The sequence below is a fragment of the Lichenostomus cassidix genome, chromosome 4A (assembly GCF_008360975.1).
Source record: "Lichenostomus cassidix isolate B80296 chromosome 4A, HeHo_3.0, whole genome shotgun sequence".
NCBI lineage: Eukaryota > Metazoa > Chordata > Aves > Passeriformes > Meliphagidae > Lichenostomus > Lichenostomus cassidix.
Genome location: NC_139485.1, coordinates 1,936,961 through 1,960,117, shown reverse-complemented (window position 1 = coordinate 1,960,117; position 23,157 = coordinate 1,936,961). Strand labels below are relative to the sequence as shown.

Below are 23,157 nucleotides of genomic sequence, written 5' to 3'. Positions count from 1 at the left end.
TAATGAAAATCTGCAGGTTCACTTGCTACAGTAGCTCATACCACATTGCAAAATGGTTATGAAAAAGGTCATTTATTTTAATTCTTTATATACAAAGTAATTTCACATTACCAACACTTTGATACTCTAATAGTACTATTTGTTATAATTAAAGAACAAAACCAAGAAAGTAGTGCCTAAATGACTTAATGCTCCTAAGTCTTGTTTGCAACAGTGACAGAGGGATTTCAGGGGATACCTTGATGGACATTACTGAGGATAGGCATCCTAAATTTCTAAACTGCTTTGGACAATGAGGGTATAAATTCCCAACTCATGTGCTCTAAAATTTTTCCCTTTGCAGACAAAAGTTATGCACATATTAGAGTCACAATAGGAAAAAAGTATCCAGATTATTCTTAAGTACTGATTACCTACCAAGTTTGCTTAGTATGGAAGGCACTTCAAGAATTGAGACCCACATGAAAAATGCCAAGAGCTTAATTTTAGGTGAAGTATTTTGTTTGCTTTGTCTTCTATTAATTTGCCTTCTCAAATTTTATTAGTATCACAATAACTCTTAAAACTGGACCAGATTTAAAATTGGTTGAATGCAACTATTGCATCTTTATCCATGGGCTCTGCTGTCTCATGAAATGCAGTCACTTTTTGAAATACTTACGCTTTTAAGAAGGATTTCTGCCCCCCTCTGCACTTTCTTTTGGGATCCAGAATGAATCTGACATGAATTTACTCTGTCCAAAAATGAACTTGGGCCAAGATTCACAATTCCAGAATGCTTTAAACATTTACAGCAAGATTGATGAGTGCCTGTTTATACCAGTGTATGGAGCATTGGAAATCATACCTGTCAAACCCAAAAAAATCCCAAAAGCTCATCCCTGACCTTTGCCCTTAACATGTATTGAGTGCAACCACCCTGCTCCAGGCTTTCCATCGAGTGGCTCAAAACACATCAGCCAGGTTTGTATTGATCAAGATGCACGTGTAAAATCCACAAGTGAGATCAGAACGTGGAACCTGTGTGGACATCAAAGGAGAAGGAATATTCTCTTTACCTGGGGGCAAGGGACAAACACTTGGGTATCTGCTGGTAATCCCCAGCAGCCTGGGATTGATTGCTTGGGGCAAGTTTTGTGCTTTTTTTGTGTGTCTGCAGCGAACAAGTGGCCGTGTCTGCTCCTGGGCCCTCCTTCCCAGTGCCTCCCCAGCCGCTCCCAGGCCGGAGGGCTCCTTGCCTTGTGGCATCCCCTTCCCGAGGGGCTCCTGGCAGTTCCATCGCCCTTGGGCGCTGCGCTGCGCACCTGGCAAGGGGCTCTCGGGTCGCTGTCCGTGAAGCTGCTGTGCCCCAGGCTGTGGCCCGCTGGGGACACCCCTGGCTCCTGTAGTGCTCCGGTCCCGGCGGTGCGAGGGCTCGGTGCCACCGCGGCTGCCAGCAGCCTCACTGCGAGGCCACCACCTGCTGCAGGGTCCCGCCGTGCTGCAAGCCACCCATGGGGAGCGCGGCGGGAGCAGGAGGCGCCGGGAATAAAGAGCTGGGCATTTCCGAATGAGTCTGTGGGTCAGGAACTGCCATGGGGCTCACGGAGCCAGAGTCACTCTGCAGAGAGCCCAGATTGCTGCCGTCAAAGTGAGTCATTTTCTTCTTCATTAGTTTTCTTTCTTTGGCTCTGCGGTTCTGGAACCAGATTTTCACCTGCAGAGGAGCAGAGGAAAATTGTTTTCAGTTGCTAATAGAGTGCAGTGTGGTCCTCTGTGTATTTAGTCACAGAATCCCAGGAAAAATCAGTGGCTTGAGGACCACTGGGAAAGGCAGTGGCAAACTGAGACAACAGAGCTGTTTGATTGAAAATCTTGCTTGATTTTCATACAGGTAATCTTTCCTCTCTGGTAATAAAATATTTCTTAATAGCTTGATAAAAACGGATTTCTGATACTTGTTCAGAGTTATTTCTTTATGGAATGAGCTTTCATTTATCTCATCTTTTGAAAGGAAATCTAACAGAACAGAATGTCGTGTGTCATAATGATGGCCAACATTACGCAAGAGTATTGTTACATTGAAAACTATATGCCCTAGTCAGGGCAAGCCAAAATCTGCTGCTGGCCTATAAACTGAGGCACAAAAGCTTTCCTGATTGGATGCTGCACATTAATTGGTGAGCTCCACTGTGGAAGCCAGTGGAAACTCACTTCTGAGCAGAATTTCAGCAGTGATACACAACATTAATTCAAAGTATTGTATTAGCAGTGCCTGAAGAGCTGAGTGACTACTGCATGCATAGATGGAGCCAGAATTTGCTGCTTCCCACACAATCCACTGCCTCCCACAGTGTCCCTGCTCTGTCACAGGCACATTGTCACCTTCAGGAAGGAATGAAGGACCTGCTGAAGATGGAGCTTGATTGGGGTGGAACAAGTGAGGATGGTCACTTGTGAGGTGGAAAGTGAGTAATGGTCAGTTGAAAATACAGCAGAAATTGTTGAGGTGTGAAATGTTCTGTGGTAACTGAACTGGCTTTGGATGTGAATCCCCAGTGTTGGATTTAAAGCTGTGCACTCCAGCTATTTATCCTTGGCAGTGGCTCTGGATCATGTCTAGTCAGTGTAGTAAGTCAAGCTACCTCATTCAGGTTTGTTGTGTTTTCTTCTTCAGACAGCAAAGGAAACACTTCTGTCACCATTTTCTATAACCCAAAGAAAAAAATCAATATTTTGCTGAGAAATACTGATCTGTTCAGTTATTTTTTTGCTAGAAACTAGGAAGGGAAAAAGAATAATGATTCAAAAGGAGGTGAAACAGTGACAGGTGATAACACCTGTGGCTATCAGGTTGTGTTTTAAAAGAAAACCACTGTTGAATTCCAACAAAGCATCTTAAGGACTATGACAGTCTCAGTGTGCTTCTCCTTGAGGCATCATTATTCCATTTTACAGCTGAAGGATTCAAATGCATGCAAAGCCTGTGTAAATTTGAACCAGGTCTCTTAAGTCCCAGGCTGCCATCTGAGATGTTTGGCTGTTCCTTTTGTTCCCTAGTTCTGGAATATCATTTCAGTACCAGATTATGTTCCATTAAACTAGTCTCAAGTCCTCTCAGATCTCTTGCATTCTGATTGCGCAGAGATAATCCAGTTTCTCTTGTACATTTGCCAAAATATATGAAAATATGAAACAGTCTAAAAACTAAACCAACATTCCAGAACTACCCTCTGGCTTCAGAACACTGGCTTCAGTGTTCTTACCTGCCTGTGAATTGAGGTTTTTGTTCTGGTTTGTTGTTAAACTAGGGAAGCAAATCTGCAGCAAAGATCCAGAGAGAAATCAGTAGGCACTTGAGGGTTGTGTGCCAATTACCAAACACGTCCAAGTCAGAACAGATCTGTAGTGTCACACTGAAAGCATCTCTCTGACTTGTTCTTCATCTGTTGCCCTTCCTCCTTTCTAGTCCTTTTTCCATGGAAACATCTCCACCCCTGAAGTTTGATTTTCTCTCTTCTTTCTCATCCTCCTCATCTCCTTTTTTCTGTGTCCTTCCTATGTTAACGGTACTTCGTTTTGCCTTTTTTTTTCTTAATTAGATATTGTATATTTCCTTCCTTGTTTAAATGATTGTTCCTTGTCCTTCTGAGATACTCTTTCCAGGGAATTTAGGATTTTGGCAGAGGCAGGAAAAAAGCTTTTCCAGAAAATAATTTCAGGTTTTAGGTGGAGTGCAGAGGAACTTGGGATAAGACAGTGTGTGTTCGATCATGTTCATATGATGGAGTTGTTTGATTTGTACTAAAGGGTGGTGCTAGGAGTCTATCAGGTGTTTTTTACTTAATCTTACATTTTTAAAAAAATACTTCAGAGATGTAGGTTGTATGAACTGGAATTCATTTTGTTCTTGATACATTGATGATAAAGAAGAACAATTATTGCAAAAGCTGTTGCCATGTTTCACCAATATATGACAAAGAAATAGATCACATACTTTTGTTTCACCTCTTCAAGTATACAAACAAAAACATTAATCAGGAATTGTCACTGAACTAGGAAGTTTCAAGTAAATATCACTGGTTGTTTACAGAAGCAGAGTAATATTTTTTAAATTCAGCATAATCAAGTTCAGTAATTAAATAATTAATATTTAACAGCCAGCAAAAAGACACATGGTGTGTTTTTATATCTGGCTGAAATAATTTAAATTTTCAATAATTAAATACTGGCATTAAACAGCAGATTGAGAAATATTTGCAAAATGGGTGTTTGCTTCTCCATTTCTGTAAGCTCAGCGTGTCTGTGTGAGACAGAGTCAAGTTGGATGGACAGTGCTACAGCTGGGGGGTTTGGGACTATTCCTGCTCAGTAGAGCCCATAAAACAATAGTGAATCAGGCCTAATTATGGATTGTGCTTTGATTGATCTTCTGGGAACAGAAGAGGAATTTGGAGGGGAGGAAATGGGGCAGGAGAGAGGAGTAGCACGTATGTAGGAAATCTTTAACGAAAGGTCCAAGGCAGCCAAGGAAGCAAAACCCTTCAAGTGTCCCGAACATACTTGAGCTCATCACTTCCCTCTCCACTGAGACTGACCTTGTTGGATTTGGTTGTGGAATTCCCATTGACTTCAGCAGAACCAGGACTTCTGCTTCAGAAAGTTAGCAAACATTTCTCCCTGCTACTGCTGCCCAGAGAGAAACCTGGGCAGCATTTTGTTGATGTTGTTTAACTTGTGTTTCTCAGAATGGGAAAAAGTTGGTGTTTGCATTTCCTTGGTTATTGCACAGCTCTGGTTTGTGTTTTATTGCAAAGGGAACTCAGTCCATGGTTTGGTTACTCGAGGCATTGACATTTCTGTGTTCTTAACCACACAGTTATCTCCTCATCAGCAATCATAAATTCAAAGGAAAGCCTGGATGGGTGATCCATACTCTACCTGTCTCTCGGAAAGTCTTAGGTTTGCAGCAAGTTCAGACTTCCTCCTGATTGTAATGTATCTGTTGTAATGAAATTCCTTCTCTAATTCTAATCTCTGATGATCTGTGTAAACCACTCGGTACTTCTCTCTTGTTCTTGTTTTACCTGTTTTGAAAGAAGAACACATTGCTTCAAGCTAGAAGTTTTTCACTTTAGTAACACAAAATATCTGGCTTTACATTTGAAAATATCTGTGGGGATTTTAGGCCTGATCCTCTATGCACTTACCCAGAGTAACTCCCTTGACTTGGTCTTGATTTACAACACCAGAGGTTCATACCATCAGATATTAGCTTTGCTCCTTAGTAAATAGATCATAAACTGCTTCTCGTATTCCTTATCACCTCTGTGTTATCATTTGGGAAAGGGAAGGCATTCCTGGTAAGAATAAGGAGCCAGGAAACCTGGGTTGTGTTCCCAGCTCTGCTGCAAGCTTCCTGCCTGGTGTAAATGGCTTGTCTCTCTGTCCCTACAGCTGACACACTGCTACCTGCCTGAGAGAGAGGTTGTGAACGACATTTCACTGCACAGAAAATACTGAGAGCTTCCAAAGTTCCTCACTTCTTGTTGCTAGTAAAATTCCTCCAATGTTGTGATTGTCACTGCAATTTGGAGGTTGTGTTTCCCCATCAAGTCTGGCACAATCTGCCCACAACCTGATAACAGCACAGGGAACAAGTAACAGAGATTTTCAGATGACGGTTCATAAAAAAGAGAAAAAGCAAGCAATAATAGTTCACAATGGGCAGGGAACTGCAGCATCTGCTCTTTTGGGAGCAGCACTGCTGCCTCTCTTCAGCTGTGGGTGCAGCTGAGTGGAGCAGACATGGCTCAGCAGCAGGCAGGGCATTAAAAGGCAATGCCAGATGACAGGAGCCAGGGAACACAAATGCAAGGAGCTGAAATTTTATAGATTCCATGTGGGGTCATTTCTGAGGACAGCTGCAGTGAAGGAGAACTGAGAATGGGAAAGGCTGTTGCTGGTTCCCTTCTCACCCACATTTCCTCTGTGGTTTATGCTCATATTAGGCAATCAATATATTGGATATCAACACCTGCTTAAAGCCAAAGCCTGAGGTCTTCCCACAATTTTGACAGTTTGGATCATTGTAGTGTTAAACCTTTTTGCTAAACCATCTTTGCTGACCACAATCCTTCCATTTTTTATGCTTCTTGTATTATGTCTGCATTTATATCTGTCTGTATTTATATTTCCTCTCATAGGCATATTTAGGCTGTGAACTGTCAGGGACAGGCAATGTATTTTCAATGTATTTATTTTCAGTCAGTATTTTTTTGCTGTGTGGTGCTGGAGGTTGTGAATCTGTGTCCCCAGTGGTCACTGCAGCAGAACAGCCCCTCAGGTTCAGGTTCTCCCAGGTGCTGCACAGAGCTCAAGGTGTTTGTTATACCTCTCTGTTATTGCTGCAGGTGTCATGTGGCTTCACACAGCAGCTTGTGTTTGCTTACAGAGCTTTTTCTGACAAGGCTGTGGGGATTGTAACTCCTCAAAACCCAGGTCACACAAGTTCCTAATAATTACTCTCTAATAAGAGCAGTTAATTTTGAATGGGATGAAATAGACTTTCAGGCGTGGAGTTGGTAAAATTTCAGTGTCTGAGTAGATCCTGATGGCACAGAGCACCAGAGCCACCAACCTTCCCCTGGCTGGAGAGAGGAGCTGGAGGAGTCATCTCTCAGTGGTGCCAAAGGCCTGATTCCTCCCCAGCCCCTCCTTCCCACTCTGCTTGAAATTTCAGTAGCACCCAAAGATCAGAATTCAGGGTGCAGAACTATAGCAGAATCTTGTTGCACTTTATTAATGAGTTTGGCTAATGTTTCTTCCCCATCTGTGGATGGAGACACAATGTCCCTTTGTTTTTTATGGAATATATTTAAAGTCAGCACTGCCTTCCACTTGCCATGCACACTGTACAGGGTCATGGCCTCAGAACCAGAGCACTTTTATCTCTCATAGCATTTGACAGTCAGTATTTTGCTACTTCTAAGAATTTTTGGCTCACCAACCCACTGCTCACATCAGAAGTTTTTTTAGGCTCTACTCCTCTCTGTACTGTTTGTACAGATTCCAGATCCAGAGTTGGTGAGCACTGGAAGTCCTGGGCAGTGCAGTGCTGTAAATAAATCCTGTTTCAGCCTGGGTGGGGATGGTTCTGGTTCACCCTACAGAACAGGGGTTCTCTAGGGCTCTCCCCAGACTTGTAGAACTAAGTCTGCATCGGAATTTGGTCTTTCAGCTTCCATGGTGTTCAACCCTGTGAGAGCATCAACAGCATCTTTACAATGCTATGGGCATTTCCCAGCTCTTCTTAAGGCCATCAGCCCCATTACCTGGAATATTTCAATCCACAGAAATTAATTATGGGGTTGTTCTGCTCAATCCATGCAGCCAAACTACTTTCCTCTAATCTCTTACTTGCCTGTGAAGGTGCTGTTTGGCTGGGGAAGGACAGAAGATTCTCATTTCAGTGTCATTTCTACCACTGCCAAACTGCAGTGAAAGCAGAACTAGCCCAGTGACGTTTACCCTGATAATCAAGTGAAAAGTGCTGCTAATTTTTCAACATTAAGGTAAGAATTTTAGAGTCTCTAAGGAAGAGCAGTGATTCAGTTCAGTCCACATAAATACCAAGACATTTGTTTTCCTTCACTGGATGTGTAAATTGTTTGTTTAACATATGGTCACCTGTGGTGCCTTAGTGCCTCACTTGATATTTTTTGACTTTTGATCTCTCTAACTGTTGGTTTGGTTAAGGTTTTTTTTTTCCTCTTCAAATGAGAATTTGGGGTCATTCTATGGGACAAAATGTTTAACATGTTTCTTTAGTGTCCTTTGTGTTGTTAAGATGGAGTACACAAAAGAGCAACAAGGTGATCTTATCTTTACCTCTGTTCTCATTCAGAAGGCACAGACAAATATCAAATGTTCCTCTATTGCCAAAACAAGGTGGTAAACTTCAAGAAAAACCTTCCTGTTTCTGGTTTTAAGTGATTAAACCCTTATTACCTGAGTAGGAGAGGGTTGTGTTTTGGCTTTTTCTTTCTTTTGTAAACTGAAGAAGAAATTAAATGTACAGGGAAAATAGAACTTTCTCCCATAAGATCCTTTATTTCTGCCTGAGTAGCTCTCAGTTTGTTTTGAGTAGAAATTATAATATCTGGTTTCTTTTTGAAGGAAGATTGGTAGCTTTGACATCTAATTTCTTTCTTTAAAGTAAGTTAAGAAAATAATTTAAAAAGTAGAAAAGCAAAAGTAAGGAAATTATGAGAAATGCTCTGAGAAGAATTCTCTGATTTGTCACAGAAATCTTGTTTTAAATAATTTGATTTTTTTCTTTGTAGAGTTATACTGTCTGTGAGAGACAAGAGACAGTGGGAGCTGAGATCTGCCAGAGTCTTCCAAGAGGATACTCTTAGCTCTGGCAGAACTAAATTTTAGTTTGTTAGGCCTTTACTCTCCTTGATGTCAGTGAGAGTCTTCCTCCTGCCTTTGTTGGATGCTGGGCTGGAATTAGTCTGCACATGGCATTTCCTTTCAAAGGCAAAGTACACTTTTATTTGCCAAAGTTAACAAACAGCAGCAACAGCAACTATCCCCAAACAGTTTGGGACTTCAGCCTCTAAATTCCATCTGTTAGACAGGGTAGATCCACTCCACTGCATTCTGCAGACCTTCTACTGGTTTTAATTCCAGGGATGCATTTTATTGCAAGGAGAAATATTACCTGAGTAAAATTTGAGGTGGGACTAATGGATGCACCCCATAGACAGCAGGAGGATGTTCTTCACTTCTCAGGAGATAATGGCAGAATTAAATGATGCAATGTTAAAAGTGAATGTACTAATCCAATGCTTTAGTGCAATCCTGCATATTTTCCTCACTTAGGTGAGTGAAACAGCCAACATTTGACTTTGTACCATCTTAATTCATCTTTTGTTAGTGACAGATTACAATTATAATCAGCAATACAGCGTCAGTTCCATAGGAAATATGTTCTGGCATGGACAGTTATACTATGGAATTGTGGTTGGAGAGGTTATTAGTGCTTGGGTGGAAGAGAAATGAAACAAAAGGGCTTTGAAGCAGCTACCTTTGCAGTCTGCCTGCCTTTGTGCTGGGGGGAGTGGATTTCCTGGGTTTAATGAGCAATTGAAGAAGAGGGAGTTTTGTCAAAACCCTCTTTTGCAATAGTGACTACTGAGGAGTGCCTTTGGACCAGCAAGAAATGAGACATTTCAGAGTTAGAAATCTTTTCATGGGATGTAGTTTAACAATGCTGTTCCATCACACCCACTCTGGCAATTTTTGTGACTGGCCAAGTTTTGAGCTGGGGGAAGGGCACAGCTTTCCCATTGGTCATAAAATTCACAGAGCATTTCTTCTGAGGACAATAAAGCTGGGAGAAGGCCTCTTTATTTGCTGTGAAAATCATCACCCTTTCCGGCAATATAACTCCTGAAGAAAAGAGGGAGAAGGAAGAGACAAGACTGCATATCAAAGCAAAGTGAAGTGTTAAAAGGGTCTGTTGCCTCAATATGACAGATAGGCCTCAAAACCTCAGACAATGTAGGCCAGGAAAGGAAAAAAAAACCAAACCCACCATCGGACCTCACAACTAGTTTACAAAGCAAAATAAATTAGCATTAGAACCAGCCCTGGGTCCTCTTTCAGAGCCTCCTCTCTTAACTTTTCAGGAATATTCTTCAGGCAGTGAATATTCTTCAGCATGTTTCATAAAATCCAGAAGGTGCCTGAAGATGTCCTAGGGTAGGGTAGTGTGGGATTGCTGTGGGATTACTGACAAAGCATTGCAACCTGAATTCCAGGGTTTAGCGTTGTTTCAGAGGAAGTTATGTCTGTTCTTGGTGACTGGATGTTACCTTAAATCATCACAGAAACAGGAAGCAGCTTCTGGCCCGAGGAGATGCTCAATTCCAACCTGCATCTCTCTGTTGCTTTACTAGTAAGAAATTAATGTTAATTTTTGAGTTTATTAAGGTGGACTGACAGAGATCAGGCCCCAGAGTTTTGTTTAGGACTATCTATGTACTACTTATGTACTTGAAAAGTGTAGGAAAAGTAAGGGGCAAATTTCCCCTGACTTGAGTCAGTAATTACACTGACTTAATTGAAGTTGTGAAGCAAAAGTAATTTTAAATACATTTTGGAGACAGACTTTGTGCTGTACATGATGTTGTGTAAAGTTATATTAAAAAAAACCCCAAAACCACCACACACTGCCACTGTATTAGAAAATGTGACACAGATCCAAATCCTGAATAATATTCCTGCCAGAAGCCTTTGTGTCATGAGTAGTGTCCTGGTCCTGTGCATTATTGCAAAGTTAGATGCATAAAGGTTCATGAAACATAGTGAAATTCTGTGTTTATATTTTCTGATGTATCTTGCTCATTTGTTCTTTTATACATGCTCAGATTGTTCATGCTGAAAAAAACAGGATAGGATCACAGAATTGGAACCTTTCAACAGACTCAGATTTTCCCTTCTGCTTTCAATTTTGAATGTGTTCTGCTATTCTGAAATAAAGCTCATTGGCCAAATTTTCTCTTTCTCTTTGCTAGTGTAAACTTTTCTATTCATCTTCATCATGCAGAAGGAATTGAATCCAAAGAAGAGTAATTTTGATTCTCTTTAAGCAATGACTGGAAAGACAGAAGGACCCAACCTGCAGAAAATACAGGTGGATTTCTGAGAGGCAAATCAGGGGAAATCCCATTGCCAATGACTGTATAGACTAAAAGAAAAGTTATTAACTGAGACTTTTCCCAAGTGTTATATGTTCTTTAGGCATTCACCATTTTTCAGGAGTGACTTCTAGCAAGGCATGTTACTCTTCCTAAGATTTGAGGAAATAAACTTCTTCCTTCAAAGACTAAATGTGATACATTTACAGTGCATTTAGTCATGATGCTCTCAGTACCTGTCAGCAGGAGCAGAAAAAGTGTCCTTATGTCTGCAGAGTAAATTTTAATTGAGGAAAAATGATAGGAGAGTTGTCATCTACAGGAAAAGTCTCTGCTCACAATTGGTGTACCGATTTCAAAATTTTCAGTTTCAAAACTTGTCCCCACCCTGTTTTATGGTAACCTAAGTGCCGATCCTAAGGTGCACTTTCAGCTTTGTGGGCAGTTTCTTCTGGGAGTTCACTGCTCAAACTCAGTGTTTTGGGCACACTTTTACCACAGGTGTGTGTTGTTTTCTCACACAGCCATAAAGTCAAGTCTACTCCTGTGTGAGTGATGACACAGCTCCATAAAAATCCTGAAATCAACAGGACGAGATTTGTAGCTTCTTCTAAGGTGGTTTTATTCTACTTTCCATCAAAGAATTTGCCTGTAAATATGTCTTGTGTGTGTGTGGAATGAACACCTCACATTTCTAGTTGTGGCTTTGTTTTGTTCTGTGTTACAATTGCTCCTTGTCTTGGCTGTGCTCACCCTCTCCAAGGGGAAGCTGAGGAGACAGGAGCAGTGTAAGGGTTAGGGAAGAGTCTTTTCTCTCAGTGTTTGTGCTTGAAAATACTGATTACTCAGTGCTTCCTCCTTCAAGTGTTCTGAGACAAAACACATTGTTTTTTTCCTTTATCCTCAGCACTCAGTGGAGTGCAGACAGGGCACTGAATCCTACGTGCTCTGCCAGAGGATCAAATCCCAATCCCTGCAGACACTCAGCCATCCTTCAGTCACAGAGGGAAAAATGCATGAAGACCTCAGTAGATCTTTTCTGCAGGAAAGGCATTCTATTAGCATTAAACTAGCATGATAATCTTACATTAAGTACTGGCATCTAACAGAGGTTTCAGGTAGCATAACCTCATAAATCTCACTTTACACCAGTTGAACACACAGTTGTATATTGATGTTGGTTTTAAAGTTACAGAGTAAGACTTGAAATAATTTCTTCCTTTGTTGCAGGTTACTTGTATAGATAACAGAGTAGAAAAGACCTGTAGGGCATGAGGCAGTGGTAGGACTTGCAATAAAGTGTTTTGTTTGTCATCAGTCAGGACATGAGGCCACAAAGCACCAGGAAGAGAAGATAACCATGAAATCTCTGGAGGTGGAAATGCCACGGGTTCAGGGCCTTGTTTCTGTAGCTGCTCCAAGCCTGACTACTCAAAGTGAGTAAATTTTTGGCAAGAATCTCTCCCAGTCTTAAAGGGATAAGATTACAGGAACATTTTGTGCACACTTCTGAATATGTCTTGCAAAAATCACTTGCTTAAATAATTATTGTTTTCATAGTGTAATATTATTATTATTATAATTAGTGCATTTTGGCATGTAATGAATAAATAACAAAATTAATTTGTCCAAATTATTTCTGTTGTGATCACCTCAGGTAAGTCTGAGCCTCATTTTTGCCATCTTTCAGAACAGTGGTTTGTATCTATTTCACAGGGAGTAAGGAAAGCTAATAAATAATAGGTGTGATTCCTTCATTCTTGCCTACACCAAAGCTTTACTGAAATTCCCAAGGGTAAATGTGTAAAGAGACAGAAGGATAATGCTCAGTGAACACACACAGCTTTAAGGGTGTAAAAGAATTAAATTCCATCTAAGGAAATGCTGAGGGGTTTGATGATGATCCAGCAAGCAGCATTTGCACTTAGCCTGGTCACACACCTGAGATCACTGCAACATTTGCATGCACAGAACCAAACTCACTCAGGTGCTTACCTAGAGCTGACACTGCTGCGAGGGAAAATGTTTTTAAGTTCTTTTGTTTTTTGGAAAACTGTGAAGAACAGTAGTGGCCTTGCTTTTAAACAGAAAAAGACAGAGGGAAAAGAGTGAAGGAATGAAAAAGAACCAATTCCAATGAAGCACTATTGGCACTGAGCCTTCCTGGCCTAGCAGAAAAACTAATACATATAGAATGGAAAGAAGCAGCAGAAGAATTCCTTATCTGGATTTTCCCCTAAAGCAGGACTCAGTAGCTTTTAAATGTAGCCTTCCACTGGCCCATGGACATTTGGGAGGCTATGTTCTATGGCATGCTGATTTCTCCAGTTCTCCTGGACACAGATATGCTCAATATCTTGTTAGACCATTCCAGACAGGAGACACTCCCAGCTCCTCCTGTGAATGCTCTGACCCTTGCAGGCTTGACATTTGGAATGTTAGAAATCTCTAAGTGCTTCTTAAGCAGCAATTAGAATCTGGTATTTTATAATATGGATGTCTATATATGTATATATATGTGTGTGTGTGTGTATATATACATATACACATGTGTGTGTGTGCTAGGTTGATATAGCACAGTGTCCCCACTATCAAAGGACAGCACAGACACAACAAATCAGGCCTCCCTCTCAGAGGCTGTGATTGGAATCCACAGGAGCACAAAGCAGGTAAGGAAGGGATGAGGAGCAGTGTTTTTTTTTTCGAGCAAGGCTTCTGCCATCTGTAAATCACACAGCTGGTGAGCAATTTTGTTGCCCTTGTAAGGACTCCTCAAATGTAAGCTGCAAGTTTTTTTCAAAACAGGCCCTCTTTTGTTTTTTCTTTGATAATATTCAATGAAGAGCAAATATGATTTTAAAAATACAAATTCCCCCCCCCAAAATTCTTATTCACACAGAGCAATAGCCTATTCTGATTGTTCTGTTGAATTCTGTGGACTCTTCATGAATTAAAGTTGTGTTCCGCAGGAGTGAGGATGACTCTGCCCATACAGATTAGCTGCATTATTTAATACAAACAACTTTCCTATGCAGTTGCTTTCATTCTCTAGTGTCTGTTTTAAGTAATTGTTTTTCCACCAGAGATTGATTCAGTCCTTGCTTTGAAGACTTTTATTTACAGGCATGTGTGGAACAGAGCTGGGGTGGGAGGGAGGGAAAGGGAAGGAACCTTCCTGGGATGCAACACTGAAATACTGGGAGCATCTCTTTAGGGGAGGAATTGAGCATCCCTAATTTCTACTGATCTCAGTGCATGTCAAAGCTGCTCAGCACCTCAGAGGATCAGACACTTTCATACAGCAGATTATGCTTCTGTCCTTTTTAGGCAGTTTTCCCTCTTTTCCTTTTCCTCCTCCCCCTTGAAATAGTTTCACTTTTTTTCCACATCATACAGGATACAGATTTTTGGTTTAGGGATGCTCAGTGTTTATATTTTTTTTTCTCTTGTTCCTCATCCCAATCAAACATAACCTTTCCCACATGCTCCATGGCTTACATTTACTGGTTAAATACAATTGAAGAATTGTTTTGTACTCCTTGACTCTCATGCAGCAGAGCCTGATCTGTGGCTGTATTAACGGGCTGTGTTACCATGGATCTTTGTATTCCTGCATATTCCAAGAGCTACTACTACAAAGTGAAGCAAGCCTGTCCTTATCATCCCTGTTTTTAAAGCATTGACTAATTGATTGATCTTGCAGATCTCATTTCAGTGTTCTGAGGTTTGGAGGGGCTGGTTCTGTATAAAGCCTCCCTGCCAACCCCCTGCTGTGCATATTTCACTTGAATTTTTCCTATGTACTCCAAAACTTGAGGAAAGTAAGCAAAGTAGAGGTGCTGGTGAATACAATACTTTCATCATGATTCCTTTCTGCTTCATCCCAAGCTATGGGACTCCTATTAAAAGCAACTATTGGATATCACAAACTTTTTAAACATATCTGAAGTGAAAAGGACCTTGCTTTTAATTTCCCACAGGAATAAAGGGAAATGTAAGAAATAAAAGCAAGAAACATAAGAAATAGTCAACTGATCAAACCCAGCATACAATGATCGAACCAATATTTAACTGCTAGCAAGAGAATCCTTCAGAGCAATCAGGATCTTTCTTTATTAATCTGAATCCTTCCCTCTCTCTGACCAGGAAACCTGGCAAAACACCCACAAGGACACAAAACCTCTTCTCAGCATAAAACCTCCACTCCCTCCTACCTGTGGACGTGGATTGCACCGTTTTCCTCATCCACTCATAAGAGCTGTGCCTTTGGCTGTTGGGAGAGATTTGCTGGGCATTAATGGTATCGACAGGAGGTAACCCCGCAGCAGCAGCAGCAGCAGCAGCAGCAGGGTGCAGGGAGCTGTAATCAGCAGAGCTGTAGGAGCCCTGGCCAGGGGACGAGCCATTGATGTGGGCAGCAGCGGCGGCGCTGGAAGGGCCTGGGCCGTAGGCGCTCCACTCCTCCCGCTGCGGGCCATAGTGGGAGCCCCAGGCTGGCGCCGGCTGCCCGTGGCTGTCCAGGGCTGGCACCGGGTGGTATCCCATGTAGTCGGAGTAGGCTGGAGCAGACACGAAGTTTTGCACGGGCAGGTTGTTGCTGGTGCACCTGGCGGATCCCGGATACATGCTGGTGTCTTTATCCAACAGATAGCTCACGTACATGATGCTCACAGCCCGGCTTTGTCCTGCCGGGACATCCTGCTCCTCGCAGGGGTTGTTTGATCTCCCTTCCCCTCCTCTTTCTTTCTCTCTTTTCTAGCCCGGCCTGGCTCTATAAATGACTCACGCTAGCCCTGATGTCCCTTTACTACACATGATTAACAATGGTTTTACCAGGTGCTGGTGGTAACAGTTTACTAAGGTCCTGCCTGATGTCACAGATAACTGCCTGCCCCAAAATTACATTTGCATTCAAATGAAGGGCTGCCCAAGCAGGCAACCCCACCTTGCTGCTAGTTCCAGTGCTTCCTTTCTCACAGATCCTTATGTATTGCCAGCCCCGTTCTTTACTTTGAGAATGTGGTTTGAAATCTCGTGGTCTTCAAGCAGAGCTGAGTACGTAGTTAACCATAACTGTTCAGGCAGTAGAAGTTGTATTTTTCTTGAGCAGTGCATGTCAGAATCTCACTTCAGGCACTCGGTTAGTTACTCAAAGCCTGGTGTCTCTAGTCCAGTAGTAGTTCTGCTCCAATGTGCTCTATGATTTTTTTAAACTAAAACCAAAGGACCAGTTCAGTATTTAACTGCAGCACTTACAGAGCTCCTCACACAAGCACTCTTCTTGACTTCAGCTCTTCGTCTGTGTGGGAGAGCACTTAGAAACCCCAGTAATCCTGGTGATTTTACCATTACAAAGGATATCCAAGAAGTCTCATAGTCATTTTGAGCATTTGTTCATAGGAATAGTCTTGGTGATGTTAGCAAGCTATTCATGAGCTGGCTGCTTGCCTCGGTGATTGAAGTTCCTCTATTCTAACCTCCAACATTCACAGAAAGGGAATCTGTTATGGAGAGAATGCAGAATTTGTCACTTTCCCTGTGCTTATGTCTTGTTTGTGATATTGAAATGAGTGATAGTTTTCCCTGAAGGTTTTTCTGTTCTCATTGCTGTGCTTTTTCACAATAAGTAACACCTTTTCTCGGAAATATGGGAACAAATTACAGCTTTTTAGCTCAGGCAAGCAGTTTCCTAACTTTAAGGAGCAATCTTATGTTTGAGTAACAAATCCCTGTGTGATCATCTGTAACCAGCAGCAAGGAGAGAAAGTGTGGATTTCTTTTTTTTAAACGAGATAGATACCTTAGCACTGTCTCCTAATGGGAGTGCACCTTGTTTTCATTCCTGTTCCTCTAATGATGTGATACTTAATTGCACCTTTATTAATGATCCGACTTGTTAAAAGGAGATTCTCCTTAAACAGGTGCAAAGTATAATGAGGTTTTTCTTTGTTCAGAGGTGTATTTTTTCTCTGAGTCTTTTGCACTTTAACACCGTTTAAACTTCCAGGTCCTCGGGAGGAAAGACTCACTTTGCACACCTGACAACACTGTTGTTTCCTTTAGGGAGAGCATGATGTCCTTAGGCTGCACTCACAACGTGCCTTGGCGCTGGGGTTGTGGAAAAAGCTTTATTGACTGATAATTTCAGAAGCATAGCTACCTGCTCGGAGTATTTCAGAACTTCCTGCTGTGCACTTGGGTAAAATTTGTGGTTTTTGCGTGTTGTGTTTTTGGGGGATGATGTTTTTCTGGCGTAATTGGTGAAAGGTATTTTAAAAATCATTAGGTGGCGGGAAGTTGCCAGAAGCTGTTTCTGCTGCTTGCATATGTGAGCTGACTCGGCTGCAATTTGCACATCTGTGACAGCTGGCCACTCAAAATTACCCAGCAGAGCTGCTGCTGAGGGCTTCTCAGACCCAGGGAAGTCAGTGATCAGTGTGTCATGGATCTGAGCTGCTTCATTCTCCTGCATCAGCAAAATAAATCACAGTTGTCTAATTAGGAGTCTCTGGGCAGTCTGCAGTTAGCTATAAGTGGGATTTCAATGTAGTGGGACCTTATTTTTTAACTTGAGTGGCTTTCTCCCTTTCTCAAATTTAGAGCATTGTGGTTGTTCAGTAGCTCTCGAATTTAGACTGTGTTGAAATAGTTACAAAGAAAATCTTTACATCTTTTTGTTGTAACTTGATTTCATTTCCTTTCTTCCTCTTCAAACTGTTGAAGTTTGCTCCTTGCAGGCATTTCAGTGCCTCTCCTGAGTGCAGGTGTAGCAATAAATCAGCCAGAGGAAGAAGCAGCATTTGCTCCTTTGCTGGAGCCCTCCAGCTGTCTGGAAAATGTTCTAATTACGTTCATTCAATGAAACTTTTCCTGCAGGCTTTGTCTAATATACCCACAGCACAGAGCTCTGCAGAAGGGCTGATCTGCCCTGGTTCAGTGTTCAGGAATGCTCCAGTCATGGATTCATTCTCTGTCCCACTGCAGCATTGTTCCATGAGGCACATTTTGATCAGTTTTTCACAATGATATCATTTGGCTCATGGAGCTACTGAAAGCAGTAAAATAGTGATTATTCCTCTGTGTTAGAAAAATGACATAGAAATACCTTTTGATGCTTTCAATAATGCATGCATATAATGACATGGAAGGAGATTTTTCCTCTTCCATACTGCCTAAAGAAAGGACTTTACAATCTGGGATGTTCCACTGACAATGCTTTGCTCCTCTGGCCACATGCTGTGCCCACTAAGCAGGAAACTGCTTCCTTTGCATTCCCCAGTACCCTAAGTTGGTCTGGCTTCAGCAAGCTGTACTTTGGGTTTGGTTAGTCCCAGTTTTTATATTTTATATCATCTGAATTTTACCTATTAGTTAAACCACAGCCATTAGACTATAATTGCTAGTTCTATGGGAATAATCATATATTAATATAGTTAATTTAAAATGAAACATTTCTAAAAGATCTCAAATGCAAAGTCTAAAGAAATTTGGGTTTGAGTTGCTTTTCATGCTTTCTAGGAAGAATATAAATTAATTACAGGTGTCTCCTTGGGGACATCAGTCTACAGGTACATGCAGTGCTTTATAAATCTGCTGTTCTGCACTCAGAACTGCTTCTGGAAAAATAATCTGCAGTTTCTCCAGTCTGTTATTACATCTGTGAAGTGTTTGTACACAGTACTACACCTGGGTGTGTTTGGAGCTACTTAGTCTGGTGGATAAAGCTTAAGAATAGACCAATACAGTGCATTCATGTGTGGAAAAACACACATTTTCCTGCACACAGGCATTGAATAGGGAGTCTGTGGCACAGCAGATACCCAGTGTTTGTGTGCATTGATACAATAGCAAAGTTCAGAGTTTAGAACTGAACTGAAGATTTTGAACTGAGAGGAATTTCAGTTCAGGATTTTAGTCCACTGCAAAGAAAATTGCTAAGGTGTTTTGAATTCTGAACTCTTCCTCCCCAGCTTGGTGAAATTTAGAACTTGCATTTTACTTCTTGTATTATTTTGCTAATTATGCTGCACTGACAAGTCTGAATTTCATTTTGCTGTTCTGAATAAAGCTCTCAGCAAACATTTTGGTTTAGAGCATTGTGCTTTGACCTGCAGGAATGACTGTAGAAAACACAGCAGAAACCTGGAGTGACAAAGCAGGAATTTCTCTTTCTTGAGTTTATTTCCCTTATAACTGTATTTTGAATGATCTGGTAACCTCAACCTTTCCTTCCCTTCTCATCTTTAAATCCAAATTCACAACTTAAATTTTATTAAACATATGCAGTCTTTCATCATTCTTTTGTAAGTAGTGACACTAAGTCTAAAAAAGCACCAAAGGTTGAATTAATTGTCTTGTGAAAGGTTATTCTTCTTTCCTAATACCATTTATTACATGATAATAAATCTCAAACATTATCAGTATGAAATGAGATTTCCCCAAGTTGATTTGTGTGGAGACCAAGTCCATCATCTTGTAAATCTAACAAATATAATGACAATTCTGTGTTCTGGGCTCACGTTGAGAAGCCAAGAGGTGAATGGAAATGAGATATCACCCTAAATTCTCAAGAGAGAAAAGAACTCTTTTTTGTTTTGAGATGAGCCTAAAACATCTTCACCCTCGGGCCTCTCTGAAATGCATTTTTCCTGTTCTGAATTTGAATAGTTTCTACCTTCTGAAGTTGAGAAGTGTTGTCCACCAGACATACTGGTTGGGAAAACATCTCTGAAGGAGCTTTTATCAGAGGGTGATGATGTGAGCAGAGGTCAGGCAGCAATGCTGGGATGCTCCAGTCCACTTGGATTGTTCCTCCTGTGTACAGGAATGAGTCTCCAGAGTTTTCCTTTGTCATGTCACAAAGCCATGGATCTGCTAAGGCCATATCTTTGTTTCCAAGCTCATCTGTCTCATGTAACCACATCCCTGTCCTGGGATGCAGACCTTCTCCTACACATCCCATTCTCTTAGCTATGGACTGACAGAACTGCAGTAGCTCTGTTGTATTTTTTCGAGCTTTTATTTTTCTTTTTGGTCCCCAAAGAGTAGCAGCACCCATTTTTGGAGGCTGTTCCCGTTCCAAGCCTGATCCCTGGCTCCAGTGAAGCAATGGGGACAGCTGGTGGTCAGCTGCCTGCATGGCAAGGAGACCTTTGCAGGTTTGCAGCGACTGTGACCTTATTCAGATTTCAAAGTTCTCAGCCTGCTCTGTTCTGTTTGGAACAGGACTCGTGTCTGTCACATGTGCAGCTGCAGGAAGCAGCAAAGCTCCCGAAGAGTGCTGCCTTGGAATTCTGGATATGTTGCAGGGATTTTTGCTCTGCTGTTTGATTAATGGGAACATCTCTCCTTTGAAACCTCAAGTGGACTATTATGGAATATGGCAGGCTTTTAAAAATTAACTTTTACAAGGAATTTTCTGTTTAACCGAGGGCTAAGAAGGTCAGAAAGGTGCTGCAGTCCAGAGTGGGATTGCTGAGCTGTGACAGAGCTGGGACACTGCTGCCATCCAGCATGGCATGGAGCCACAGTGCTGGAATGTCACAGCCACTGCACACCAGGGAATGCTCTCAGGAGGTGATGCCAGTGAGGAGCCAAGAGCAGGACTGTAATGTCTTCATCTTGTATTCTCTGGGGAGCACCTGTGCTTCAGATGTATTTTCTTTGTTAATCAGTGTATATGCTCTTGGAGAGTGACACCAACTTCCAGCTAACATATGTTGACATAGGTGTAGCCTTTAGGATGGCTAAACAGCTGTCTCATGCAAACTCAGAAAATATTGCTAGTTCTCTAAAAACAGCATCTCTTTACCTCACTGTTACTCTCTGTGCCTTGAATTTGAACACCTTGCAATGCGCTGGATCTCCTTGGGCTCTGTGAGTCACAGCCCTGACGCACCAGGGATGGACGTGGTGACATCCTGGCAGCCTTAACCTGATCATTCCCTGCCACAGCAGGGAGGAAACCAGCGGGCTCTGCTCCATAACCTTCCCAGAAGAAGTGCAGACAGACCCACAGCCTGTGCTCAGTGCCTGTTTCACAGGGCAGGACCTCTGCTGCCCACAGGAACAGGAGAAAAACCAACCGACAGACAAAAACCTCCCTTTGGTCACTTCACACCACACCTGGTGCACAGCACGAGGTTCCAGTCCCTGCCCACAGCCCACAGCCCACAGCCTCCAGCCTGAGGGGAATTCCTGCTGTGGGCTGAGTGACCAGCACTTCAGCAAAATGGGATCCAGCATTCCCATCCGGGGGATTTTGTCTTTGTGTTTTTGTGGTTAACACTGTGCTGCTGGAAATCTGTCTGCAGCTCCTTGAAATTTTGAAGGAAAGTGTGTTATTCTTTAATATTAGTGCTGCCAAATCTGTCTGGGGAAATTCTTTACCTTAGGCGGTGGCTCTGAAAGCTCTGGGAACACCTGGCTCTAGGAGCACATTCTGGTTTTGGGCACTTGGCTGCTGAGCACTCAGATTATTTTAATCGAATTCTTAACTAACATCAAGAATTTTTAATTTTAATTTTTGGAAATGTGTTCCCCCCCGCCTCGTCATTATGGAAAATATCCCTGGATATGAGAGTGTCTCAGCACAGGTGAGTGATGCACAGGTACATTTCCTTACAGCTGTAGAGTCACTCCTGAATTCAAGTCACCGAAATGGCCTCTCCAAAGTGACAATTCCCACTAGGTGGCACTTTGAATCCACCGCACAGACAGAGCCCAGGCTGATCGAGTACCTGCGAGCTGCTGCTCGGATTTGTACTTGGTGATTGACCAAGCTAAAAAAGGATCAGTGTAGTGCTGCCTGCAGCAAGTTTCACAGCTCCGTGTAATACCAACATTGATTAAATCCCCACCCCCAACGCCGTGTGAAAGAGCATTAGCACAGAAATTATTCCCTCTCCAAATCCCGGCATCCAGTTTTCTCCACTGCCCCACCAACTTCCCACCTCAAAAAACCCCAAAAAACAGAAAAACCCCTCAAACCCCAAAGAAAGGAAGAAAGAAAGAAACCCCCAAACCCCAAAACAAACAAACAAAAAAACTTCCTCAACTAACCAGCTAATATTTTCTTTCCCTGGAAATTAAACATAATACTGTTGTTTAAAAAAATCAATTTTTATGGTTTTATTTGAAGTGTCCAGGTAAGTGTCAACTCCCTAAGCTCTGTCCCCATTGTTATTCAAGGCTCTGCTCAGAGCAGTGCAGGAATTTGGAGTTTGCACGAATAAAAGAGGCCATAAGCAAGGACATAAGTGACTGTGGGAGTAACAGGCAAAGGAAGAAATGACGTGGAGAAAAATAGGAGGTGCAAAGGGAAAATTGCACTGGGAGTATTTGGTTCTGTATTGTCTGACACAGGCTCATCACACCTCAGAACCAATTCACTGCTCACTGCTACTGATGATGCTTCTCAGCCCAAAGTTTGGAGAGTGCAGCTGTTTGGTGAGAGCAGAAACAACAAAGATACTGGACAGCAGCTGAGGAAACCTAGAGCCAGGGTTTAGCACAGCTCGAGATCCATTTTCCTGTTGCCACGTTAATTTATTTAATTTATGGCAATGAATCTGTTCAGGAGTACAATGGCAGAATCCTGTTCTGCACCATGATTTATAAACAGATGAGATCAAATCATGGAGAGAACTGGACTGAGTCTCTTCCAACATCATGTTGAGGACACAAGTTCATGCTCAGCAGCTGAGATGTGGGTTTTTGAGCATTAAGCTTGCATATGGTTCTCTGAGTGGTTTCTAGGGTTCAAAAATTACTCAGTAAACTCAGAAAGAGCCTTTCAGCTATTTATATTGGCTGTGCCCTTTGGAGGGAAGCTACTCTAAGTAGTAGGCTCGCGATTGCCATTGTTAAAAATTCATTATGAACCAGATGAGATTATTAAAAATAAATCAAATACTTTGGGTTCGCTTGTAGTGGTTAGCTGAATGCATTTCTGCAAATCCCAGTATAAACTCTTGAGTTGGAAACACTCGAGTCTGGTGTTAAAAGCAAAACTTCCTGAGAAAAGCTCTGAAGCCTCTTATGTGGGAGGTTTGTGGCTGTAGAGCTTGAAGTGCACAGCACCTGCAATGCTGCAGCCAGAGAGGGGCTTAAAATAGGAATGTGTGGGCATTTAATGTGTTTATTTGGGAAGTGACATTACCTGTGAGTGCCCCTTTGGTGGGAGCTCGCTGTGCTGAGCTGTCCCTCACAACCTGAGGAGAGCTACACCAAGCAGGCACAGCAGCAAATGTTTTCCAAAAGGGAAAAGCAGAGATGTTCCTCTCTGCTCTTCTTCCCGAGGTGCTGAGTGGGAGGGGCAGTTGTTTTTAGCCCAGAACAAATGGCATGTGCAATTTAGTGCTGCAAGATATCATTCCGAACAAAGAGCTCAGGAGGAGTTGGATAAAGATGTGATAATTGCATGAGTCATAGGCAATACAGTGAAAAAAGAATCTCAATCCTTGGGCTT

General features: G+C 42.1%; 1 protein-coding gene and 1 long non-coding RNA gene across 2 annotated transcripts in view; one reads left to right on the top strand and one right to left on the bottom strand.

Annotated features, from left to right (window-relative positions):
* The window catches only part of LOC146437263 (uncharacterized), an 89,981-nt gene that overhangs the window by 23,062 nt on the left and 43,762 nt on the right, over window positions 1-23,157 (top strand). The gene's annotated exons all lie outside the window — the stretch shown is intronic.
* LOC146437265 (homeobox protein CDX-1-like) lies at window positions 1,442-15,350 on the bottom strand. Its single transcript, XM_085060860.1, has 3 exons — window positions 14,903-15,350; window positions 4,921-5,066; window positions 1,442-1,696 (listed from the first exon to the last, which is right to left on the bottom strand). Exons 1-3 carry the CDS (start codon window positions 15,348-15,350, stop codon window positions 1,442-1,444), a joined length of 849 nt encoding a protein of 282 aa, XP_084916986.1.